At 45.5% G+C, this 24,945-nt stretch overlaps 1 protein-coding gene across 9 annotated transcripts in view; it reads right to left on the minus strand.

Annotated features, from left to right (window-relative positions):
* Nucleotides 1-19,291, minus strand: part of Dapk2 (death associated protein kinase 2) — a 140,738-nt gene extending 121,447 nt beyond the window's left edge. For 6 of the 9 annotated variants that reach the window (XM_076850918.2, XM_076850921.2, XM_076850919.1 and 3 more), the window contains exons 1-2: nucleotides 18,978-19,291; nucleotides 13,235-13,332 (exon numbers count right to left, since the gene is read on the minus strand). In XM_076850918.2, the coding sequence (XP_076707033.2) occupies nucleotides 13,235-13,332; nucleotides 18,978-19,001 (122 nt within the window). In that variant the 5' untranslated portion in view covers nucleotides 19,002-19,291. Of the gene's footprint in view, nucleotides 1-13,234; nucleotides 13,333-18,595; nucleotides 18,673-18,906; nucleotides 18,925-18,977 lie in introns of those variants that run through there. The other 3 variants (XM_076850913.2, XM_076850914.2, XM_076850916.2) reach the window with 3 other exon arrangements.
* Nucleotides 19,292-24,945: the final 5,654 nt, after the last annotated feature.

The following is a 24,945-nucleotide window of genomic DNA, read 5'->3' on the forward strand; positions in this document are numbered from 1 at the left end:
TTCCTAACTGTCAGGGAGTTGATATATTCTCAGATGCATGTGTGGACTCCAGAGAGAAGTCAGAGGAGACAGGAAGAATTTCATGACCTAAACTCTAGAAATGCTGCAGGGTTAGCAGGTGGGTTATAAAATCTCTTTCTTTAAGAAATCATATTGACATTGCTGCTTGGAACTATATTTATGAAACTTATCTCCACTCCATATGGCCTCTTGCTCTTGAGGGCAAGAACTGGGTCTTTGTGCCTCTGTTTTCTTCTCAGTAACATGGGGACAATGATTTCCCATCTGCCCGCCTGCCTGCCCCACATGGGGACTCTCAAGACCAAATGAGGTTGGGGCTGGGGATGTGGCTCAAGTGGTAGCGCGCTCACCTGGCATGCGTGCCGCCAGGGTTCGATCCTCAGCACCACATACAAACAAAGATGTTGTGTCTGCCGAAAACTAAAAAAAATAAATATTAAAATCCTCCCTCTCTCTCTCTCTCTCTCTCTCTCTCTCTCTCTCTCTCTTTCTCTCTCTCTCTCTCTCAAAAAAAAAAAAAAAAAAAAGACCAAATGAGGTAACAGAGGAGAAGCTGCTTAATTCAGCTCTTCAAAACAACTGACCACTGGACCTCTAAGCCAAGGGCATAAATATCTGGCCATTTGCTGGGCTCTTCCCCTCATGCCAGGTCATGCCCTTTACTTCTGTGGCAAGCTTGCTATTTTGAAAGCTGCTCAAAGCTGTTACCACTTGCTAAAGGAGGCAGAAGATCCAACTGTGTGGGTCAGAGATGCCTTTCTGTTTGGGAAAAACTTCAAAGCACCTTTGGTTCTGTGAAAGAGAAGCCCAGCATCTACTCAGGGAGAGGTGGTTAACAACATGGAGTTTCATGACTACATGTGGAAGAAAAGGGGTGACTCCCTTGAGCAGTAAATTATAAAGTATGATAGCAGATTTGAGGCCTCAAATAGGGTCCTGGAAGACCCCAGAATCGTGGCAGAGGTCACCAGTCGCAGGAGCAGAGGTGTCTCTTACTCAATATTAAGCCGTGTTCTTTTCCATGCAGAAATTCTCATCGCCTTCAAACCTTACATGAAACTCAGTTTACCCTGCAGCCAATGTCAGTGGCAAGGGACAGACTCAGACAGAGGCCTGGGTCTCTGGGATTAGGGAGGGGGCATAGCCTTTCTCAAAGGAGGAAGGGGCTGGAGCATGAAGAAAGATGTAAGCTTTCCCTGGGGAGTCTCCAGAAGGCTAGGCTGGGAAATAGGACGTCGTGTTGCCCTGGAATAAAATGTTCCTCATTTCTATTTGGACCCCAAGACCGGAAAACACAAAGGGACTTAGATTCTGTGGAATTTCAGCAACCCTATGAGATAGCAACATCTTAGGATGAAGAAACAGAGCTCGAGAGAGCAAAGCTGCCTGTGTTGAACAGCTCACAGTGGCTGAGCCAGAGTTGGACCTGGTGATTCCAGGGCCCAGAACAGTCACTACCAGGCTGGGCAAGAACTGGGTCTTTGGCCTACACTGGGATGTCCTCCCCGTCTCTGCTGCCCTTCTCTCTCCCGCACCATCTCCTTTTCTCAACCAGACCCCTCCAAATCGGAAGCGAGTAGAAATACTTCGCCATCCCAAAAGGGCCACACGGCAGCTCCTTCACAGGCCATCCTCCTCTCTATGAAGGGACCCTGCCCCTGGGTGCTAAACAAACCTCATCCCAAGGAGAGAAGAACGTCTCATCTCTCTCCAGGCCCTTTGCCCAGGTCACCAAGGGCAGAGAGCTCAGGATTCAAGATTAGGGTTCCAGCCTTAGGTTAGATGCCGGCAGCAAGCAGTCGAGGGTGAGCCAGCCCTGGAAATGATTAGACACTGGACAATTGACTCTGAGCAGCTTCCATTAAACCACCAAGAAGGCTAAGCAATATTATCACCCTCCTCCGTATTCTCTGGAGGGGACCCGAGGGTCCCTGGGAAAAAGAGAATCCTAGGCAATTTGGTACCTCAAAGAGGTCACTGGACAGAAGTCAGGAGTTATGAGTTTAATTCCTGACTCTGACACCCGCATTCAGCTTCCTCATTTATAAAATGGGAAATATACCACCCCATAGGGCTGCGGGAAGATTGGATCATGTAATGTACCCCAGTGCCTAGTGCAGGGCCAGGGTTAGAGAAGGCTCTTCGCTCTTCGCCCCTCTTCCTAGTCACTCTCTGGAGAGGGTGGGATTCATCAAGGTGGGCAGTGGTTCTGAAATGAGGCTTTCCATAACCCTGAGTCCCTGGAGGTTCCTCATGGGTGGTGAATGGGGCAGGGGGCCTCTCCTGATTCCTTCCTCCCACTTTCCCAAGGCTGCCACCCCTTAGTAGTCTCAGTTTCAAAAAGTTCCCCTAGTGGAGGAGATCAGGAGCAGGTGCACAATGCATCAGATGGTAAATACTTGAGGTACTGAGAGCCAGGAAGCAAAATCTAAGGTATCAGGTAGGTACTTAGATAACAAAGGAGAAAACAAAACTTCTACAGGCTTTTAATTGATAAAATCCAAAACATAGTCATAATAAATGGGAGGGAGCTGGGGTTGTGGCTCAGTGGTAGAGCGCTTGCCTAGCATGCATGAGGAACAGGGCTTGATTCTCAGCACCATATACAAACAAATAAAATAAAATAAATCAACAACTAAAAAATTATTTTTTAAAAAATAAAAATTTAAAAAAATAAATAAATGAGGGCTGGGGTTGTGGCTCAGTGGGAGCATACTCGTCTAGCATGTGTGAGGCACTGGGTTTGATCCTCAGCACCACAAAAAGATAAATAAATAAGTAAAATAAAGGTATTCATGCCCATCTATAATTAAAAAATATTTAAATAAATAAATAAGGTTGTTTGTTTTTGTTTTTGTTGTATTATAAGTATTCCAATGAGAAGAATGGAAACAGGGAAGAGGAGTAGTATTTTGTTTAATTTGGGTCTAAAGTTCCCTACTATCAAATTGATTGGAAATGTTCATCCATAAAACCATCTGCATCTCTAGGTCAGGACTACCAGATGGTAGACCACATTTGTCTGTAGGGCTATGGTTTTCCGTCACTGAACTAGACAATGTAAGAGCATTTGAAAGGTAAAGGTCTTGGGTTCAAAAGCTGCTTTGGGAGGAGGCAATCAGAAGAGAGATTCGAGGCCACAGCTGTTCCCTCTGTGGAAGGTGCTGGAAGCTGCAGGGTCTCACAGGGCTTCCTACCTGTATCACAAAGCCCTGGGTGCTTTGCTAGAGCTGAGAAGATGGGAGCTTCAGAGTCCTCACTCTGGTCTCCTCAGCAAGGAGGAGAATAAGAGCTCACTCCTGGGTCCTCTCAAAATCACACCTACCCCAAGCACCCCTCTCCCAGTAGCACTTTCCCAGAAAGCTGCCCAATAGGACCCTCCCAGCTGGCTTCTAAAAGCAGAGACAAAGAAGCAGATTCCTTAGGGAGTTCCGGAGGCCCGAGGACCATGCATTCCATCTATTTCTGGTGAGAGGAAGAAATGCTGTCATTCTATAGGGAAGAACTCCGTGCCTAGGCCTGGGTCAGGGAGAATCCCCAAGCTTCTCTTTCGTCACTTAAAAAATGGTGATTACCTACCCTATTGCTATCAAAACTTAAAATTATCCATGAAAATATAACGAATGCAAACGAAACACAAACACCATAAAAAAACAATAAAGAAGCTTAAGGAATAAGGTTTGAATGAAGGGGAAAGTACAGAAGACTTCAAGCTCTTCAAATTTCCCTATAATAAAAATATTACTGTATCTTTATAAAACCCACCCAAAATACACAAAAACAATGACAGAGTGTCGGCAAAGCCATGAGGAAATAAGTACGTGCTGGTGACAACGTAAACTGATTCAGTATTTCTAGTTTCAACCATGAAGCAAATCAGTCACAACCTTTGCCCTGGAATGCCACCTCTGGGAGTATGCCCAACAGAAAATAACGCAGAGAGGAAATTAAACAAACGTGTTCACAGAAATACTATTATTTTTAGCAATGAAAAACAACAGGGGAAAGTTAAATAAATTGGGAATGCTTATGTAGTACAATATTATGATGTTAACAAAAGTCTATGGGTTGTATTTATTTTTAAAAAGGTCAGTATTCTTGGGCTGGGGTTGTGGCTTAGTGGTAGGGTGCTTGCCTAGCATATTGGAGGCACTAGGTTAGATCCTCATAAAAATAAATAAAGTAAAGATATTGTGTTCATCTACAACTTTAAAAAGTATTTTATTTTATTTTTTTATTAATTTATTTTTTATGTGGTGCTGAGGATCGAACCCCAGGCCTCCCATGTGCTAGGTGAGCATTCTACCGCAGAGCTACAACTCCAGCCCCTAAAAAAGTATTTTTTTTAAAGGCCAATATTCTTTTTTTTTTTAGAGAATTTGTTAATATTTATTTTTTAGTTTTCGGTGGACACAACAACTTTATTTTATTTGGTGCTGAGGATCGAACCCAGCTCCCCATACATGCCAGGTGAGTATGCTACTGCTTGAGCCACATCCCCAGACCCATGGTCAATATTCTTAAAAAATACCAACATCATGAAAGCGGGGGGGAAAAAAGTCTAAGGAATAATTCCAGCTTAAAGTTTAAAGGAGACTAAAGAGATGTGACAACAAGATGCCACATATGATCCTATACTGTCGTGATGAAAGAGAATGTCCACGCCCTCAAGATACATAGTGAAATATTATGGGATGAAGAGGCGGTATGTCTGCAACCTACCCTCAAATGGGTCAGAGAGACAGGGAGATACAAACAGAGCCTGACTCATAGAAAAAAAAGAAGGCAGGGAGAGAGAAGAAGGGAAAAGGAAGAAAGGAAGAGAGAGAAAGAGAGGAGACAAACAGATGTTAAAATTCATATATCTAGGTCAAAGGTACATGGGAGTTCTGTTATTCTCATAACTTTCCTATTACATCAGAAATTATTTCAAAACAAAATACTTTTGAGTATATGAATTCTCAATGCATGGGAAGATATAAATAAATCAATAACATGAGTCAAAAACCACAACACAAAATTTACACACTGGTAACAAATAAGTAGAAGAGAAAGGATATCCAGCAGATGGTGGGGAGATAATGGTTTCAGTCACCCCCACACAACACCTTCCCCAGTCCTTACAGTTTTCCTACTGTAGACAGAGCTCAATGAGACCCACCCTCAGGGTCAGGGATTTGCACTGGGTGCTGAGCTGCTTTCTGACTGAAGCATGTGCAATGCAACCACTTTGTTTGAGTGGCTTTGTGCTTTGTCTTCCTAACAATGGGTGATGAAAGCGCCTCCCTCCCTCATCCACAGCTTCTGTCATCCAGGACCCTCTGCAGTTTGTCCTCTCCACAGCTCCATCCCTTCACCCTCTCCTCCTGCCCTCTTACCCAAGCCCAGGCCTCTGGCCCAAGTCCTGGCAGAGCCCTTACTCAAAGAGATTACTGCAGTCTCCCACATTAGACTATGAGGAGCTGTCCCACCCAGAGTGATGGCTTCCTCCTTAGAATTCCTGGCACATATTTTGGGAGTCACTCCATTAGCACATAGTCTAGTCCCTCTGCTCATTTCATCTTTGGAGGAGAACACCCCTGGGACTGCACTGAGCTTTAAGGTCTTATGGGGCAATGCCTGATTCCTAAGTCTCCTCTATCCATCTTGTTGCCCAACATATGATGGGTGCCTGAGAATATTTATTGTTGACTGCCATAATGACCTAGAGTACAGTTGTGCATGTACTCACACATCCACACACCCACTAACCTTTTGGAAAGCACTGGCTTGTCCAGGGTGCAGCTATGGTCCAGGAAGCTTCCTTACCACTAACTCCAAGTGAGTCTGTGCCAGGCCCTGGAAGTTTTCAAGCCTATGGCTTGAGGGACAAGAGGCCTCTGTGCTGAACTGTGGTATTTTGCACTCACAATCCCTTTATCCTTTAGGAGGCCTATGTTTTGATTTACTCCACAGGTCAGAGGCCACAAAGGACTTCTGAGCCAGGTGAGGACCCTCTCTCTGAAGCCTGCTGTGTGGTGTTGACAGGACCAGAATTGATGGTATTTCCTGGCTTCTAGATGTTGAGGGGGCTGTTACTTACTAACTCCTGTCACCTACCTCCCCTGTTTCTAACCACTTTCCACCCTGAACTGGGCCACTGTCCTGTGACTAGAAGGCTTAGAAGTAAAAGAACTCCATTGAGGCTGAAAGATGGAATCTTACCAAGGGAATTTTGTGGCTTGGGGTGTCCTAGTTGCTGCCCCATGAAGAGGATGCATATATTGCTCTGTCTTTTCTTCTCTGAGTCCCCTTTACTGGTTAAAAATAAAAAACAAAAAACTACCACAACCTCCCCGCCCCCCCAGCCCTGGCTGCTACTAGAACAGATGACCTTTGAAGAATCTCCCAGATAGATTCTGATTAAATAGTGGAATTCCCATAGAAAGAGTACAGGCATTCCAATTTCACAGATCTAGGAGAGAATCCTGACTTCCCTTTTCAGACTGTGTGACCATGAGTACCTTATTTAACTTCTCTGAGCCTCATTCTCCTCATCTGTCACATGGGAATGGGACCCGCCTTATGCTGTTCCAGAAGGACAGGAAGGGCTCAGCACAGATTGACAGGAGAACAGCAGATTCCTCACATACTCGAGTGGTTTCTACTTTTCCAACAGCAGGAAATGCCAGCATGCATGTGATCTGAGGGGGTACAACATCCCGGGCCAGGATGAAAGGGCTCTGCCCAGAGAAGTTTCTGGCTTTTTTTTTTCTGACATATTTTGAGATTAGCTGGGTCACACAGAGTGGAATGTCCCACTTGACTTCTCCTTGAGAAGGCAAGTCTGTGTTTCTTGAGTCAATTACTTAACATATTAGAGACCAAGTTTCTTCGTCTGCAAATTGGGAATAACCACTTCACCTGATGTTGTTATAAGAATTAAATACAACAGTGTGTGTCTGATATGTGGACGTAACTTTTATGTTCCATTTCCTACTTTGTACCTGAGATGTCCTGTACGCTCATGGATGTCAGCATATTATGGGAAGGCGGGTTTTCTGGCTCATCGTTAACTTAAGGCAAATTCCAGATAGCTCCGCAGTTGAACTGTGGTGTCCCTGGGTGCTGGGTATAAAAGGCCTGGGATAGACACCACAGTAGCAGGGTCAGATGGATAAAAGCTGAAAAACACAGAAGTCCAATCCAGAGGGACTGCTAGTCCAACAGGGAAGAGGACCAAATAAACCCTTTTGTGTAACATGAGGTTTGATGATTTTTTTCGCACTTAATAGAGATGGGGTTCCAGAATAAAAGAAAATTAAATCCACCAGAAGAGGGTGGGAGGGAATGGAGGGTGGTTCCTGGCAGGCACTGTTGGGAAGATAGCATTTGATTTGGACCTTAAGGGAAAAGTACAATTTTTCCAAGAGTGAGGGAAGAACAAGATAAGTCAGAAGTTTCTGGGACCTCTGGCCTCTGTCTCAGTACTAAATGATGCTCAAAATAGGAGAACAGATGTGGACCTGCCTTCGAAGCGTTGACAGCCCAGTATAAACAAACATGAGATAGGTCTAATCTCATCCCTGGCCTCTCCCAGGGACAGGGCCATTCCTGTCCTGCTCCCCACAGTCTTCCCAACCTGCTTAGCACATAGGGGAATGCAAACTCTGTGCAAACATATGTGCTTCCAGTGGACACACGGAGGAAGGGTGTGCGGATATGAGAAATATCCTCAGAAAGATTAGAAGGGAAGACAGAAAAATTAAAATATCTGTTGGGTTAATGCTGCTGATCTTTTATTATCTTAAATTGTCTCCTTGTTTTAGAGAGATGGGGTCTTGTTACATTTCTAAAACTGGCCCTAAACTCTAGGACTCTAGACATCCTCTAGCCTCAGCCTTCAGAGCTGGAACTATAGGAGTGCACCACCAGGCCTGATGCTAAGTTTTAGCTTTTGTCTGTTTATATGTTTAAACCAGCACAGTACAGTTGAGAAGGTTCTGCCTTTGAGTTCTATGTCCTAGACTTGCTCTGTGACTTTAGACAAGTCACCTCCCTGCTCTGGTCCTCACTTTCCCTGTCTATAAAATGGGGGATTTGAATTAAATTTTTGTTGAGATCCAGTTTAATGGTAATATTTAATGATTTTACATTAATATAATAATATAAATAAATAAATTAACTGAAGGAAAGTAATTGAAGAATAGGAAAAAAGGAATCTCTGATTGTTGCATGATGCTTAAATTAATTTACTTTATATCCTCAGGCATGCAGTAGATGTGTAGGTGGAGGTCCGAGAAACAGTCACTAGGAAACATTGTTCCTTCCCAAATGCTCCACCTCCTACTTCTGGCCCTCATATCTTTACCCTCAAGGTCAAACAGAGAAGACCACCTTGCTTCATTCTCTCACCCACTCTCCAGAAGCATTGACATTAAAAGAAAAAATGATTTTGTGTTTTGTGAGTCCTTCTGGTATGAGGGTTAGAACCCTAAGCTAGAAGTCAGATCACCAGGCCCCAGCTTGGTTCTGTCACAGTTTCACTGTGTGACCTTAGACAAGCCATGGTCTTGACCTCATCTATATAATGAGGGGCTGAACGGGCTTCTCTGTAAGAGTCCTGCTTTAATATTCCCCCGCTCCACCCTACTGGTAGATGCCAAGGCTGGGAGAAGCCAAGTTCTGCAGGCCAGCATTTCTCCAAACACTCCTGGAAAGAGCAGACAACCTCCAGCACCCTGAATAGGCTGGTGCCAAAGTGTGAGCACAGCCAAGCATCTGCAGGCAGTATGGGGAGCCAGAAACCAGGCGAGGTGTGAAGGCAGGCGGGACCCCAGCTGAGCATAGGATGGTCCAGCCAGGGCACACTGTTCCAACCCAAAGTTTACAGAGGGTCTCTTCCTCCTAGGATAAAGAAGGAAAGGCCTCTAAAAGAATCAAAAACATGTGATTTGGGGACAGATGATGACAGGAAATGCAGCTGAAGGTTCTTCATTAGTAGTCTATTGACATACACACTGGAAAATATACATGTACATCTTGATACTTACACATGAAATGAACACCACAGTGAAACAAGTACAGATGGAGAAAGAGAACAATATCTGAACAATATCTGAATAATATCTCAGAAATCCTCCCCAGACCCTCTGAGTCCCTTGTCCCCTGAGGATATCTGCCTAACTAAATTCTAACAGCATAGATTCATTTTACCCGGTTTGAACTTGAAATGGATGGAATTATACAGTATGGACTCTTGAGTCTAACTCCCTTGCTCAAGATTGTTTGTGAGCTTCATCCAGTATGACAGGTAACAGGCTTTCATTCATTCACACTTTTGCATAATGAGAACTTACAAAGATCTAAAGTCAATGAGACAACCTTGAGTCTAGGGCAGGGTGCTCACTGATAGAAGAGGAGGCAGGTGCCAGGTGTAGTGGCACATGCCTGTCATCCAGTAGCTCAGAGGCAGAAGGATCACAAGTTTGAGGCCAGCCTCAGCAACTTAGTGAGACTCTGTCTCAAAATAGAAATTAAAAGGGCTGGGGATGTAGCTGAGTGGTAAAGCGCCCCTGGGTTCCATTGGCAATACCAAAAAAAAAAATCAGGAAGTAGGTTTACATACCATCCTCCAGAAATGAGGTTAACCCCCAGGTGGGGCTTCTCACACCTTCCTCCTGAGGGCTGCAGAGCGGGGAGGTAGGGCCTTGATGTCCCAAACTTATTTTAATATTCCCCTGCTTAGACCATTGCTGGGCCCAACACCTTAGATTCAACATCTTCAACTCAACATCTCATACCATTCCATAGACATGAGGCGGGGACTGTTATTTTTCCCGTTTTACAGAGAAGAAAACAGAGGTTGAGTAAGTTGTCCCAAGGTTGCACAGCTATGAAGGGAACCTGAACACCAAACCTCTGTACTTCTCTGAGTTGGCAGGAAGTTCACCAACTAGACCTGGCTCCCACCTACCTCCTCTGGCATTGCTTACCCAGCTCACTTTTCAAGGCTACACTGGCCTCTTGCCATCAATTCAGGCCTCAGGCTCTTCCCGCCTCAGGGCCAGTCCATGCTGCTGCCTTTGCCTGGCATTTACTCCTCAATTCTCAAAATGGCGAGTTCAGAGCAACCTTCCCTGAGCAGCCAGTTTAAACTATGCCGCCCATTATTCTCTCAGAGCATCAGGTTCCCTCCCTCCACAGCCCAAACACCCTGTATGATGGTTCACCCTTCTGTCTTCACTAGTTGGTGCCTTTTTCCACCCACAGATCACAGACTGTGAGAGGGCAACAATGTATATGTTTTGTTTATCACTGCCTTGGGCAGTACCTGGCACACAATAGGTCTTCAATATGTCATGTGAAGAAAAGGTGGGGAAGAGTGGACAGGACTATCCCTTTAGAATCTGAGTGGTTGTCTGAAGGCAGCTCTAGTTCCAGCCCATTCTACATCCCCCAGCAAAACTCTTCCCTGCTCGGATCCTTGATTTCCTCAACTGTCAAATAAGGGTCCTAGAAGAGAGGACCTCTAATGGCCTTGTAGCTCACCTGACCTTCAGACCACAGGTCCTAGCAAGCCTGGACACTCCAAAAGCCTCAGGCCCCCAAGCCTCTGCTGCCTCTTATCCACCTATAGCCCAGCTAGCACTTTAGACAAGCTGGGGCATAGGGACTCCCCAGCCTGTGAGGGGCCTTCACACCTGCTGCAGGAGAGAACCAGAAAACCTGAGTTCTCTTCTAGTTCTAACAGCTCAGGTTCCTTTCTGTTTGTTTTGCAGTATTGGGAATTGAACCCAGGGACATTCTCCCACTGAGCTACATCCCAAGCCCTTTTCAATTTTGAGTCAGGGTCTTGCTAAGTCACTGAATTTGCCTTGAACTTACGATCCTCCTTTCTCAACCTTTTGGGGAGCTAGGATTATAAACATGCACCAGCTCACCCTGCTCTGCTTATGTCCCTAATGTATAGAGTAAATGGGAGACAAGATGACAAAGGAATAACAAGAATTTCCCAAGGAACTGCCTCTGCTTTCTTTTTCAAGGACCTTGCCCCACCTGACTTCTCAGTTTCTCTGCCCCCCAGACACTAATAATCCAGTCCAACTCTGTCTCTGTCATTGTGTATGCAGCTGCTCCTACTCTAGGCTGGAGCTCTAGCAGAGCTAGAGACTATCTGTGTTTTGTTAATCTGTGTACACATGGCACCTTGTACTCCCTATGGCCAAGATGAGGCCACCAAATCCATCGCTGTTGGCAGGGCCTGTCAAGATCTGCTGAAGATGCCACTTCCCAAGGGCAGAAGGACCTGAGGTGAAGAGAACCCGGTTTCCCATTCAGAGGCAGAACCAGCTGAGCCCCGCAAGCCTCTGGTCCTCTGTGTTCTTGGCCCCCTTCACCAGGTCCCATACTGGCAGGAGCAGTCATCCTGTGCTGGGGAGTTATCCCCTCTGAGATGTCTGCAGTCACTTACTCCCCACCTAACTAGCCAGCCAGGATTAACACACCCTGAACTTGTTGTATCCTCTGCCCCCATTTTCCTGAGAATGGCACTTTTGGCTTTGGAGTTTGTCTTTAAAAATGAAGAAAAAGATTAGTCCTGATCCAAGAGTTCTATAAAGGAAAAGGGCTACTTGTTTTATCTATTGAATACAACGGATACCCCAAACTGCTGGGGTTTTATGTTGCCAGGTGTGTAGGTATTCTGGTGAGCTCATGTGACTATGCAGTTTCGTTCTCACAGGAGAGAGCAGGACAGGTGCGCATGTACAAACTGGACTGGTCAGCACCTTGGCTAAGTCACTTGCTGCCTCTTTGGGCCGCCTGCTGTGACTTTGGGCAGCTTGCTTAAACTCTGGACTGCAGTTTCCTTTTTTGGAAAATGACAGTAGAAATAATTCCTATTTCACACACTGTTGTGAGAATCAGACTTCTTAACTGGTGTTTTGTAACTAACTGCTAAAAAACAGGTGCAAAATGGTGCATGCCTGTAATCCCAATTAGTCAGGAGGCTGAGAAAGAAGGATCAGAAGTTTGAGGCCAATCTTGGCAATTTAGTGAGAACCGATCTCAAGATAAAATTTTTAAAAAATTAACTGGGATGTAACTCAGTAGTAGAACACTTATCTACTAGCATGCACAAGACTGTGGGTTCAATCCCCAATACAGCAAAAACAAAAACAATGAAAAATACCATGTAGGGCTGGGGATGTGGCTCAAGCGGTAGCGCGCTCGCCTGGCATGTGTGCAGCCTGGGTTCGATCCTCAGCACCACATACAAACAAAGATGTTGTGTCCGCCAATAACTAAAAAATAAATATTAAAATTCTCTCTCTCTCTCTCTCTCTCTCTCTCTCTCTCTCTCTCTCTCTCTCTCTCCCCCTACCTCTCTCACTCTCTCTTTAAAAAAAATAAATACCATGTAAGCATGAGCAGTTATTAGAAATAGAAGACCTGGGGCTGGGGATGTGGCTCAAGTGGTAGCACGCTCGCCTGGCATGCGTGCGGCCCGGGTTCGATCCTCAGCACCACATACAAACAAAGATGTTGTGTCCGCCAAAAACTAAAAAATAAATATTAAAAATTCTCTCTGTCTCTCTCTCTCACCTCTCTCTTTAAAAAAAAAAAAAAAGAAAGAAAGAAATAGAAGACCTGAAAACTCATGAAAATCCTAATTTCTCTCCAAAGAGTAATTGGTTTTACTCCTCAGAGTTCAGCCCTGCCTACATTCTGGGTTGAACCAAACTGACAATGCACTAAGTAATTCAGATCCCAAGAAACTTCATGACTAGGCTCATGTGACTGTTTACTCAATGCAAATCCATTTACAGGAGATTACTCCACCTCCTCCCATTCAGGCTCTGAGCTTAAAAACCAAAATCCTGGGAACCAGGATGGAGAATCCCAAGTGGGGCTCAGAAGAAAATCAATGGGTCAGGTCTCTGTCCAGAGCCTGAAGAGGGATTTGTGAGAAAAGTAACACATGAGACAAGAATCATTAACATTTGTCACAGCTGTCAGATTGCACTGAAAACACAGATCTCATCAGTTCTAGCCCCTTCTTCTAGCAAGTCTTGATTTCCAGAGACATGACTGTTTGCAGTCACCCATGAAGATGAATAAGCCCCAGGCTTATTATTAAAGCTTCCCACTATTCCTCGACAAGCCCAATTGACAATTCACCAAAAAGCAGCATAACTGGCCTCGGATCACATCCCCTCCACCAATCTCTTACCTCCCCAGCTCCTCTCCGATGTCATAAAAGTCCTCCACCTTCTGCTGCTTGAACGTCTCCATGTTTGGGCTCTTCATGGAGGCCTGGACTATACAACCCTGAAATTGGAAGAAAACTGACATTAGAAGGGCCATGAAAATAAGCACAAGCCTTGGAGTCTAAGAATCAGAACAGCTGGCTGCAAGGGAGCTAATATTTTAACGGTGATCCACGGCCCTGGTTCCTCAAGAAATGCCCTACTCCAGCTTTCTTTTCACTTGGACTGTATGTATGGTTCATAGGAGTCATCCTAATTCAGTTTATTCATTTATTTAGAGACAGGGTCTTGCTAGGTTGTCCAGGCTGGTCTCAAATTCGTAATCCTCCCCTCAACCTCAGGAGTATCTGGGATTACAGGGATGAGTCACCACATCTGTTTGATTTATTCAAATTTATTAAGGAGATGGAAGAAGTTCTGAGAAAAAGATCCATGGTGAACTATTTGCTTTCATTACGTTCAGATCCACTGAGAAAAGAAAAAAACTGTGGTACAGTAATGGAAGCACTAGTTGAGTCAGAAGTCCCAGGTTCAAGTCCCATTCTTGCTCCCATTCTTGCTTGGGTAAATCATTTAGGCTGCAAGGGATTTAGCATCCTCATTTGTAAAATGGGTTAATACTGTAAAAATCAACTTCAAGTCATGAAATTGTTTTGTAAATGACAAAATGCTATAGAAAGGCAAGGGATTATTATGATCTCAGCTCCCTTAGGGGTTGTGCCACCCAACTGCGAGTCTGAACACATTGGTAACTGCTCTCACTCATCACCCCATGGGGAAAATGGGCGGGAATGATGTGACAAATTACAACAGGTACCAAGATCAGAAGCCTGAGGTGCTGATTCCAGCTTTGACTGCAACTAGATTTGTGACTTCACTGCTTGTCAGAGAGGCTAGGTTTCCTCATCTATAAAGTGGAACTAAGTTCCAGCCGAGGGTACCTTAATGAGAACCACAAGGCTACTCTAAGCCATCTAGAGCACTCATCACTTCACTATAAGAGACTGTTTGCATCCTCCCTGGGATCCTCACCTATTCCTGAGACAGCTACTTGCCATCCTGGACAGCACCCTAAGGGCAGAGCCCAGGATATAGTCTGCCAATCAAAAAGATAAAACCTGTGGGCCTGTCTTTCAAAAGTTGTCAATTAGCAAAGGCCTCTCAGAGCCCATTTTTGCCTAGCATGGGAAGCATCTCTGCCTGCCAATCAGATGCCAACCACACCCAGGCTCCATGTACCTCAAATGATTAATTTCACCAGGCAGGGTGGAGACACCATGACATAAGGGCACATCTCACCAACACCAAGTGGCTGAAGCTGTTCTAATTCTCAGGGGATATATACATTTCACCTTCTTTCCTCCAGCTCTGCCCCATGCAAATCAGAGTGCCACTATCTAGATGCCACCTCCACTTTCCCTTCTGCTAAGGACACATCCCTAAGACCCCCAGGCAGAGCTGGGCTGGCTCCCAGGTTTCACTCTCAGGATCACCTGCCTGTCTGCGTCTACAGTCCCTCATGTATCCTCTCCCTGCTTGGTCTCTATTCTTCAGCAAGGTCCTGGACATGGAATATCAAAAATAGCAGGCCCTAGCAGCCCCAGGTCTGGACTAGCTTGGTGTTTATTAGCCCTGTGACCCACAGCAGGGTGCCACCCTCTTTGGGCCTCAGTCTCCTCAAACGTAAACATATCACCTACTTCACACATCCATCTGGGAATTCATTGTGATAAGGATTATAAACTGCTGTATAAATGAGGAGGGTGATTATTAATGTTATTTGATGCATCACAGACGATTGTTTGTGTTTCTGTTCCCCACAGCCATTGAGACAACCAATTTGGCTCCTTTCTCAGGAAAAAAGGCTTGGGGTCCCCCAGCAAAACCAGAATCAGAAGCTAGAACTACCCTCACCCCCAACATTATGGCAAATCTTCTGAGACTAGTCTTAGAGGAGGTAGGATTGCTGTCTACCATCTTCTTTTTGCTGAAAAACTCCTTCCAAACAAACTATTTAGGTCAGGTCGTGGGGGTGGGGTGACTAATCTCATACAGCTGGATGTAAGCAGAAAACTCCAAAAAATTTTTTGTTGGCAGAAACCCTGAAAGTGGTCCCAGGAACAGCTAAGAACTTCCATTTAGTGAGAGGCCAGCTCCATTCACCATCGGAGACTGAGCTGCATTTGATAAAGTCCCAGTTCCTTAATAAAATGGCTCCACATCCTGGTTGGCCAATGTCAGCAAGCAGAGGTGCAGCCTAAGTCTCAACTCATCTGCCCAATTTGGCCTCAATTCATCTGTCCAGTCTTAGCCCCCTCTTCCATATATTCTGTATCACAGCCAAAGTAGACCTTTCCCATTCCCCCAAAACTTTCACTCCTGCCTGGCCTCAGCTGGGGCAGAGCCCTTTATACAGAAGCCCAACCTGGAAAGCCCTCCAGGCAAAATCTCTCCTTTCCTGAAAGGTCCAGCCCAAAAGCTACCATCTCTATGAGGTACCATGATCCTTTTCCTTCCACAAACAAATGGAAATTCTCCCCTTTGTTAAATTCCCAAAGAGTGTTTGTTCTTCATACATACTTAGGGTTAGAATTTTGCAAGTTCTGGTTCAGATCATAATCTATGTCTGTTTCTATCTCAGAGGGAGGCAACACAGATTACACAGTCACACAGGTCTGGGTTCAAATCCCAACTCTGTCACTTATAAACACATTGTCCTTAGCTGAGCACAGGATAACTTTTCTGAACTTAAAACTGCTTCCAAAGGAATTGAACCTATACAATGCCTGCTGTTGCTGAGTTTGTGGAGCAGTGAGGGCTCTCAAACACTGTCTGGGGGAGTACAAACAGGGACAACCACTCTGGAAAACTGTGGGGGGTGGGGGGTTTTCTACAGAGATAACTAAATAAATGCATGAAGCTCAGACTGGGGTTGCAGCTCAGTGGTAGACTGGTTGCTTAGCATGTATGAGGCACTGGGTTGAATCCTCAGTACCACATAAAAATAAATAAATAAAATAAAGGTATTGTGTTCATCTACAACTCTCTCTCTCTCTCTCTCTCTCTCTCTCTATATATATATATATATATATATATATACACACACATACACACATACATACACACACACACACACACACACATACATATATATGGAATGCACACAGCTATTTTCCAGATTGGTCCATGTTTGAATATTCATAGCAGCACTATTAGGAAAAACTAAAAATTGGAAGCAACCAAATAATTACCAAGAGAAGAATGGATAGATAAATTGAGGTGTACTCATACAATGGAATCATACAAGGAGAATTAACAAACTACTGCTACCTGCAACAATAAGGTTGAATCTCATAAACAGACATGTTGAATAAGAGAAGCCAAATATAAAAGATTATATAGTGTGTGGTTTCATTTAGGCAAAACTAACCCATGGTGCTAGAAGTCAGAACGATGGTTCCACCTGGGTGGGAGGTTGTGACTGGAAGGGGACATGGGAGATTTCTGGGTGCTGGCAATGTTGGTTCTCAAGCTGGGTGATGGTAATGTGGACATATATGTATGGTAATGTGGACATACATCCATATGGTAATGTGTATGTATATGTATTTCAATTGAAATCAAAACTTTATAAAATTTTAAAAATAAGATTAACTTCTACTTTATGGGATAAGTAAGATGTGAAACGTTTGAAATGGTCCCTGGACAATTCCAATATGTGAGTTTCTCCCCTTCTGCCTATTGTCTTGGAGCCCCACGAGTCCCTCATAGTAGTAGTCTACAGCAGACACACCATAAATGTTGGTTGGTTTGCATTTAGTGCCCCAGCCTCCTTTCTCAAGGACATAGCTCATACAGTAAAAAAACTGGTAACAGCTTAAAGCGCTTTCCTAATACCTCCCCCAAATTGACTGCACTTGACCAGTGTAGAAGTATGCAACTAAAGTAGAGAAACTCTGAGGTAGAATTATTGTCACCATCTAGGACAGGCATCTTTCTGACCCTGAAAAGCTGAAACCACATGGCAGAGGGGAAAGACATGGCTACAATTTTTGGCCAGAGGCACAGGTCATTAGCTCCAGACATTCAAAGGATGAGACTCATCTTAGTGCCCACATTCTCCTAATAGAGTCCTTGGAATTCACATTCCTGCCCACCACCTCAATACCAGGCAAAACCCTGGGGTGCTAACAGATTTCCTAGGACCCCACAAAAAGGGACCTCACAGATACATATGTATTCAGGAATTTTTAGCCTCTGCTTCAGTAACTAACAAGGTGACAAAGTGGGGCCAGAGCAGTTTCACACTCTCTTTGATACACGCTGGGGTTCTGGGTAAAAACTCACTGTGAAACAGAAGTTTGAAACCACTGCTGTCTGGTCTAAACCACTTGTTTGACAAAAGGAGGAAACTGAGGTCCAGACAGGGGAAGGGACTTACCAACAGTCACACAGCTAGCCCACTGAACTTCTCAAGGCTTCTGTTGATAGCCATCCAGCCCCTCCAAGGGTGGTGTGGGGCTGGGAAAGTCAGTGACCTCCTGGGGGACAACCTAGGAGATGTTCAAGCCTGAAAAAATCACCTCACATTCACAAAGCCCTCTCCCCCACTGTCCATAGTTCACTCTACAAAGTAAGCTCTCTGAGTCCTCACCCAGTAAGTGACAGAAATGGGACCATGGCAGGGACAGGCAGTGGTTTGGGTCAAACACAAATGACTGTCCACTCATACACACCCACATTAGGAATCACCACATTCACACTGTGGGGAGGCTGCCAAAAAGGGGGGGATTACAGAGCCCTTCTAGCCACTCCTGGCTTTGACCTACCACAATCCCTGATGAGGAAGTTGGGGCACAAGAGGTAAGCTGACATGAGAAAAACTCCTGGTAAAGTTCCGGCTTTGCTTGTTCACCTCCTCATCTAACAAATAGAGAGGTTTCAGGGAGGCCATCAGGGTCAGAAACTTGTCCCAGGACAGCAGATGTCCACCCACATCCACACACTCCTGAACCTCTATCCAAGCCCTGCAGGAAGGTTCTGAATTATCAGTGGGGTCACTTTAGGTGCTGAAACACATCTTGGGGAATAGGGGGGAAAACGGCTCTAAAGTAACCATGAAGTTGCCATGACACCAGCACCGCTCAGTAAACATGCAGAGGCAGTTGGGAAACAGTGTCAGAAACCAGAACAGCAGCCCCCATCTGCCCTCCACTGGAGTTTAGAGTACAGGGTGCCAGGGGCTGTGCTCCATCTGCCTGAGGCAGCCAGCTATAGTGCCCTCTCCAGTGTGCATTCCTTGTGCACCCCTAACATACCACTACCTGCATGGCTTCAAAGCAGCTCACTAGCTCGTCCTGCCCTTTGAAAGCCAAAACTCATTTCCACCTTGCAGCGTTACAGTGAGGATTAGCCAAACCAAGATACGCTGTGAGATATCCACAATGCCTGTCCAGAGTCCGGGGCAAGCCCTGGCAATGCCCTTCCACCCCAGCGTGCAGAAGATCCGCTGGCTGCCTCCATGCGCAGCTGAGCTCTGCGGACCCTAGTGCTGCCCTGAGCGGGGCTCCTGAAGCAGGGCTCCTGAAGCAGGGGACCGTAGCTCATTCAGCCACATTGGAGGCTCCCGACGTACTGAGCACTCTCCTCGCATCAAATCCTGGGCCGCGGGCACAAGAGATGTGAAAGACAACAGAAACTGAGAACCTCGGTCTCTCTCCTCCCGAGCATGCTCTTCTCTTTTGAGGGGGCTTAACTTGATGGAAGTCTGCCCCGCATCCGCGCCAGGCCTCTGCTTGCCGCCCTAGCCTGATAGGCTCCAGAGCGCGCCTGGGGTAGCAGCGTGCAGATTGGCGACCTGATCCCGGACACAATGTCTAGGGCACTGCCGGCCATACCCCGGGCAGGCGTCAGGGATCCACGAAAGAGCGCCCCGGGATTCTGCCCCGTCAGACCCAGCCCCTGGCGCTGCTGCCGTCGGGCTGCCTGAGTGCCCGGTCCCGCCCGTCGAGCCCGCAGACCAGCCCTACTCACGGCTGGAGGCTGCGAAGCGGCGGCCGCAGCGAGCACGACGGGACGGGGCGCGGCGGGGTTCCCGGCGCCCAGCTCCACTCTTCTAACACAGCGCCCAGCGCCGGCCGGCAGAAGTGGAGGAGCCGAGGGGCGGAGCGGCCGGCCCTGTCCCAGGCGCCGGCTGGAGGCGCGCCGGGCGGGCGGCCCGGGTTCTGGGCGGCCCGGGTTCTGGGCGCCCCCTGCTGGGAACCCCCTCCAGGCCGCCCTGCTGTGAGGGCCTAGAGCCCTCCTACTGTTCCCCGAGGTCACCTCAGGGCTCTGAGGCTCCCAAGAGACCCAGCAAGAGGTGACATCAGAGCGTCCTTTCTCACTCTTGCCCTTTACTTACTGGGCGGCCTTGGGCAAGTCAGCTAACCCTCGAGCCTTGTCTGTTTGACTTAAATGAACTAGTAGATGTACTAAATAGTCTGGCCAACTGCTCAGAAAACAGCATTTCCAAGCACCCCTGCCTCACTCCAACCCCTGCCCAGCCCCTGCACCCAGAGTATTCCCTGATTTCGTACAGATTCTTCTGGGAACCTCACCGCCCACGTCTCACAGCAGGGTAGCAGCTGTGATGAGAACACTCCCTTTCTCAACTGCCCCCACCCAGTTTGGAAGGTTCCCTCCTCATTGCCCTTTGCAGCCCTAGTCCTGACACTGCTAGTGAAACCCCCACATCACCAAATTTATTTTCCTAATGAAAGACTTGGGAGTGGATTCTTCCTCTCTTTCTTCTTTCCAAAGGAAAAAATAAATGATAGTGGAGGAAGTGATGGGAGAAAGGAAATGGAAACAAGCTAAACCAAGTTCAGTGGTCTTATTTCAAGACAAGAATCCTATTAGCAGAAGAAAACAAAGTTTCCTTCCCAGAGCTTTTATTGCTAGATCACCAATGGGGCTCCCCCAGAGAGCTGAGTGTTAGATGCAGAGTCCTATGGCCTAGCTCAAAGCCATATTCTGCCCTCCCTATGTGTGGTCTTTGAGTGGCTCTTTCTTCATCAGTGAAGTGGGAAAAACATCCCTTTCAGTAGTTTCCAGGGGAGCTACTGTGGTGCCAGAATGGGAAAGTAGGATGCACTTAGAGGAGCTTTACCAATGTGCACCTGCTGTCCCAGCTTTAGCCTTATTTGGGGGGGCAAGGTACCAGGGATTGAACTAAGGCAGCACTTGACCACTGAGCCACATCCCTGATCCTATTTATTTTATTTTATTTTATTTAGAGACAGGGTCTCACTGAGTTACTTAGTGCCTCACTTTTGTTGAGGCTGCCTTTAACTCAAGATCCTCCTGCCTCAGCCTCCAGAGCCACTGAGATTTCAGGTGTGCCACCATGCCCAATGGCTTTAGCCTTTTGAACATTGGGATTCTGACAGATACAAATAGATCCTGCCCCACAGCAAGCAGTGCCTCAGCCTCTTGGAAGATCCCAGAGCTTCTGTACAATATTTCAGGACAGGGTAGGCTCTGAACCTGTCCTGAGAGCACCATGCTATGTGAGATAACATCCACCAATAGAGGCAGCTTCTGAAGTCAGTGGGCAGAGGGGAAGAATACCCACTGATGAGGTCTTACCTGCAGAGGGAGGCCCCTCACCCTCCAACCATCCCTGACACCTGCTCCCCCATTTCCAGTTATCTATTGATAAATAACAAACCATTTCAACCTTGGTTTTACAAAACAATGATTTCATTATATTAAGGTATTCTGAGAGTCAAAAATTCAGACAGCTCAGTGTAGGGGGCTTATCTCTGTTCCACAACATTTGACTTCAACAGGGAAATCTAGATTGCCTGGCAGTGACTCAGATGGCTGGGGGCTAGAATCATCTGGAAATATCATGTCCAGTGCCTGAGCTGCAATGAGTTCAAGCATGAACTCAGTTGACACTGCTGAGCACCTATCTGGAGGTAGCTGCTCTACCTCTCTCCCCTAAGCCTCATGTTCCAGAACTAATTTTCAGCAGTAACATCCCCTTACCTGAGTCAAAGCAGACATTCTTGAATTTGGTAGTTGGCAAATTAGTCAGAGAACATTGTAGCTCAGGGTCATTGTCAGTCAACCCATCCATCCCATTCTTTTTTCAGATGAGGAAACTGATGCTCAGAGAAGGGCAGTCACTGGCCCAAGACCTCACAGATGGTGAGAAGCAGAGCTAAGATTAGAACAAGGTCCCCTCCAGATTCAGTCTCATGGTTGTTCCATTGTACCTGCCAACATGCATTTACTATTTGGAGTTGCATTTTATGCCTGAGGCTGAAATTCATCAGATTCTCACCTGAGGGCAGAAACAGGACACTGAGCGCTGAACATTTGGGACTAAGGTAGCAGTAGAGAGAGAAAGGGAAGCTCAAGATAGCAGCACCAAAGATACCTACTGCAGAATGAAGCCAGCAGAGGTCCAGGTATTAAGAGCTAAGAACAATATAATTAAGCTCCAACTCCTGTGTGGTTCGCATAGCTGAACAAATAGAGTCCAATGCCTCGCCCTGGCATGTGAGATCCCTACCTGCATTTTCCTGCTTATGTATAACTGTCCTCTTTGTTCATGTATGTGCACATCCAGCTCCTTTGCCAGGTTGGATTACTGACTATTCCTACCTCCATGCTTTTGTTCAAGCAGTTCCCAACATCATCCTATTCTTTGAGGGCCCTCTTCAGTATCCTGTTTTCCATGGAAATTTCCATGATCTGCCCTCTAAATGCCTCTCTCCTCTCAACCCCACCGCTCTGGTTTGCACCTCTCTTGCCATTCCTCCTTCTCTAATTTAGTTATGATTAGTGTCTTCTTTTCTTCACTGCAAAACAATGTTTTGTTCATTTTGAAGCCACAGAGTTTTTTATATCCCAAACCCAATAAAAGTTTGTTAAATTGAATAGCAAGAATATTAATGCCAAAAGGAAAGAGACCACAAATGTCATGTTTTCTATTGTCCCCCAAGAGCATCCAAGTGCCTGGTGCTTGGGAGATGCTGAAACACATATTGGACAGGCAAATGCATAATTAATTTTAAGAGCTGCCACATACTACGTTTCTTCTAACATATGTCTTCCCAGTGCTTTATTTCATGTCAAGTGCTTTACTTTAAGGTGAATATTATTCTTCCCTTTTACAGATGAGGTAACTGAGATGTGGGGAGGTTGATTTGACCAAACTCATCCAACTTGTAACCTATTAAGCTGTGATGTGAACCTTGCCTGCCCAGCTCCAAAACCCAAGCTTTTCCTTCTCCCCACACTGTCTGCCCTCTCTTGACATTTCCAAAATTTCTAAAATTAGTGTCAATGCAGGGAGTACACCATGTTCAGACTACACCTTAGATCAGTTTTATCAGTACCTGTAGGGGTGGGGTCTGGGCATCGTAGTTGTTAATTCCCCGTAATTCCAATGCACAGACTGAGAACACTTTGTTCATGTCACAGAAACCTGGGGAAATGACAGCATCCTCCACCAACCCACCAAACTGCAAAAACATCTGAGCACTTGCCTTATGAAAGACACTCCAAAGACTATGATATGGGAGAGTCAGAGGAGCTTGAAGTTTCTGTAGGATGAGACCACGAGGACCCAGGTTAATGAGGTAAAGGGAAATGCCAATGGCAATATCCTAGAGCATACTTTGGTGCTCGGTGAGTTTACAAAGCCTAACAACCTTCTGACAAGGAGTCAGGGCAGGATTTAAGCTGCTGCATGTGTAGGCCATGGGAGATAGTCCTGGAGTTGGCTTAGAGGATGGATAGGGTGAGGGCTAAATGCAGGAGCTCTGACAACAGACTGCCTGAGTGTGGATCCTAGCAAGCAACTGACTTACTGTGTGATCTAGGGTAGGCTACTAGAGTTCTGTATGCCTCATTTTCCCCAGAAGTCAAATGGAGCTAATAATAGCATTTGTCTCTTGAGTTGTTAAAAACATTTGATTAGTTATTAGTAAGTGTAGAAGATCAGTGTCTAGCACTTTGCAAAGTGTTCAATGAGTATTAGCTATTTTTGTTATTTTTAAAAATGTCTGGTATGAGCTCCCTTGGGGAGAAGATGGATCTTATTCATCTTTGCACCCAACTCCTCCTCCACCTCGACCAACAGATTCTTAACAAGTGTCAGATAATCTGGAAGGTGGGCTTCTTGTCAATGGATCCAGTGTGTCACCTTTCTAAGGTGATCAGGCAGATCAGGGGATTCCTCTCCAGCTGGCTTACTCCCTGGATAGCAGGAAGGCAGGAAGTCTCCTCCTTCTAAAGGTGGCCTAACTTTTCTCAGCCCTTCTGCCACCCTGCTTTGTGCCCTCTGCTCTCCCACACCTAACCAGGCAAATTTGGTGAATTAGATACTTCTGCCCAGCACTTTGAATTCCAAGTAAGTAAAGCCAGGATGTTCACAGTGAGTGTCAACAGCAGTTAAGGCATCCTGGACAGATTACATTCAGCCTCCAGAGCCCCTTTGTTCCCTACTGTCCTAGCCTCCATTGATTCTGAGTTCCTTTAGCTTTCTGGTAAATCCTTTTGTGCTGAGTTGACAAGAATGAGACCGATACTAGGAAAGACAGAAACAGACACATTTTCGAACCTCTTCACGGAGTTCAAGGATCCAAGGTTGACAGCAGACAGCTGGCCTGGACAGCAACCAGACCAGATTGTAACAGAGGTAAAAGGGGATCCAGTGGGGGTGTCTTCAAGAAAAAAGTGAAACTGATACACCAGGCACCGTATTTCAACCTAGAATAGTGCTCTTGGAGAAGAAGATTTAGTGATGAATTTATTCTCCTTTTCTCAGAAAATTAAATGAATATAAAGCAAAGTGATTATTAAAGCTAGAAAAAACAAAAAAGTGTATAAACAAGAGAATGTCATCAATACACTATGGCTCAGTTTTGAACTATGAATAATATTTATATGGTTTTAAAATGTGAATGATACATTTTAAAATTATCTCAGTGGAAAGATGTATGGGAATGGGGAAAAGTATAAGCATTAAATCCTAATCTGTCATAATGGGAAGTTAATAGATTAAAAAAGAAAAGAAAAGCCATGAAATTGCATTATAATAATGTTTTTTAGAAATACAATGATAAATAACAAAATAAATAGCTCTGATATTAAACTGGTGACTTTCAGGCTCAAGAGTTAGGCAGGATGAGGTGGTGGATGGTGGGTTTTAGTAATAAGACTCAAAATGTTTTTGCTTTTTAATACAAACATGTTACTTTGATGAAAACAAAAAGAAAAGAAAATAGGTAGGATAAGAGTGGTAGGAAAAAAGACAAATAAAAGCATAGCTGAAGAAATCAAAGTTAGCAGGCTTCACAGTCACCAAGAATAATTGACCACTGACCAGTGACTATATTCTTATAATCCCCCCTTTACAGGTCAAAGCTATTGAGACTCACATAGTTAACATGTAGCAAAGCCAATTTAAACCTATGCAGTCTGATGACTCCAGAGTCCAAGTTGTGCCATACCCTAAAGCACCAAACTCCGCATTAAGCCAAAGAGAGACTGCCTAAGTAGACTGGGGGTAGGCTAGTGACCCTCAGAATAATGCATGAAGTACCCACCTTAGCCACAGCAGGACCTATTCTTTTTCACCCAACAGTGGGCAGAAGATACAGATTTGGATTTGAGGGAA

This window comes from Callospermophilus lateralis, chromosome 3, assembly GCF_048772815.1.
Source record: "Callospermophilus lateralis isolate mCalLat2 chromosome 3, mCalLat2.hap1, whole genome shotgun sequence".
Lineage (NCBI taxonomy): Eukaryota > Metazoa > Chordata > Mammalia > Rodentia > Sciuridae > Callospermophilus > Callospermophilus lateralis.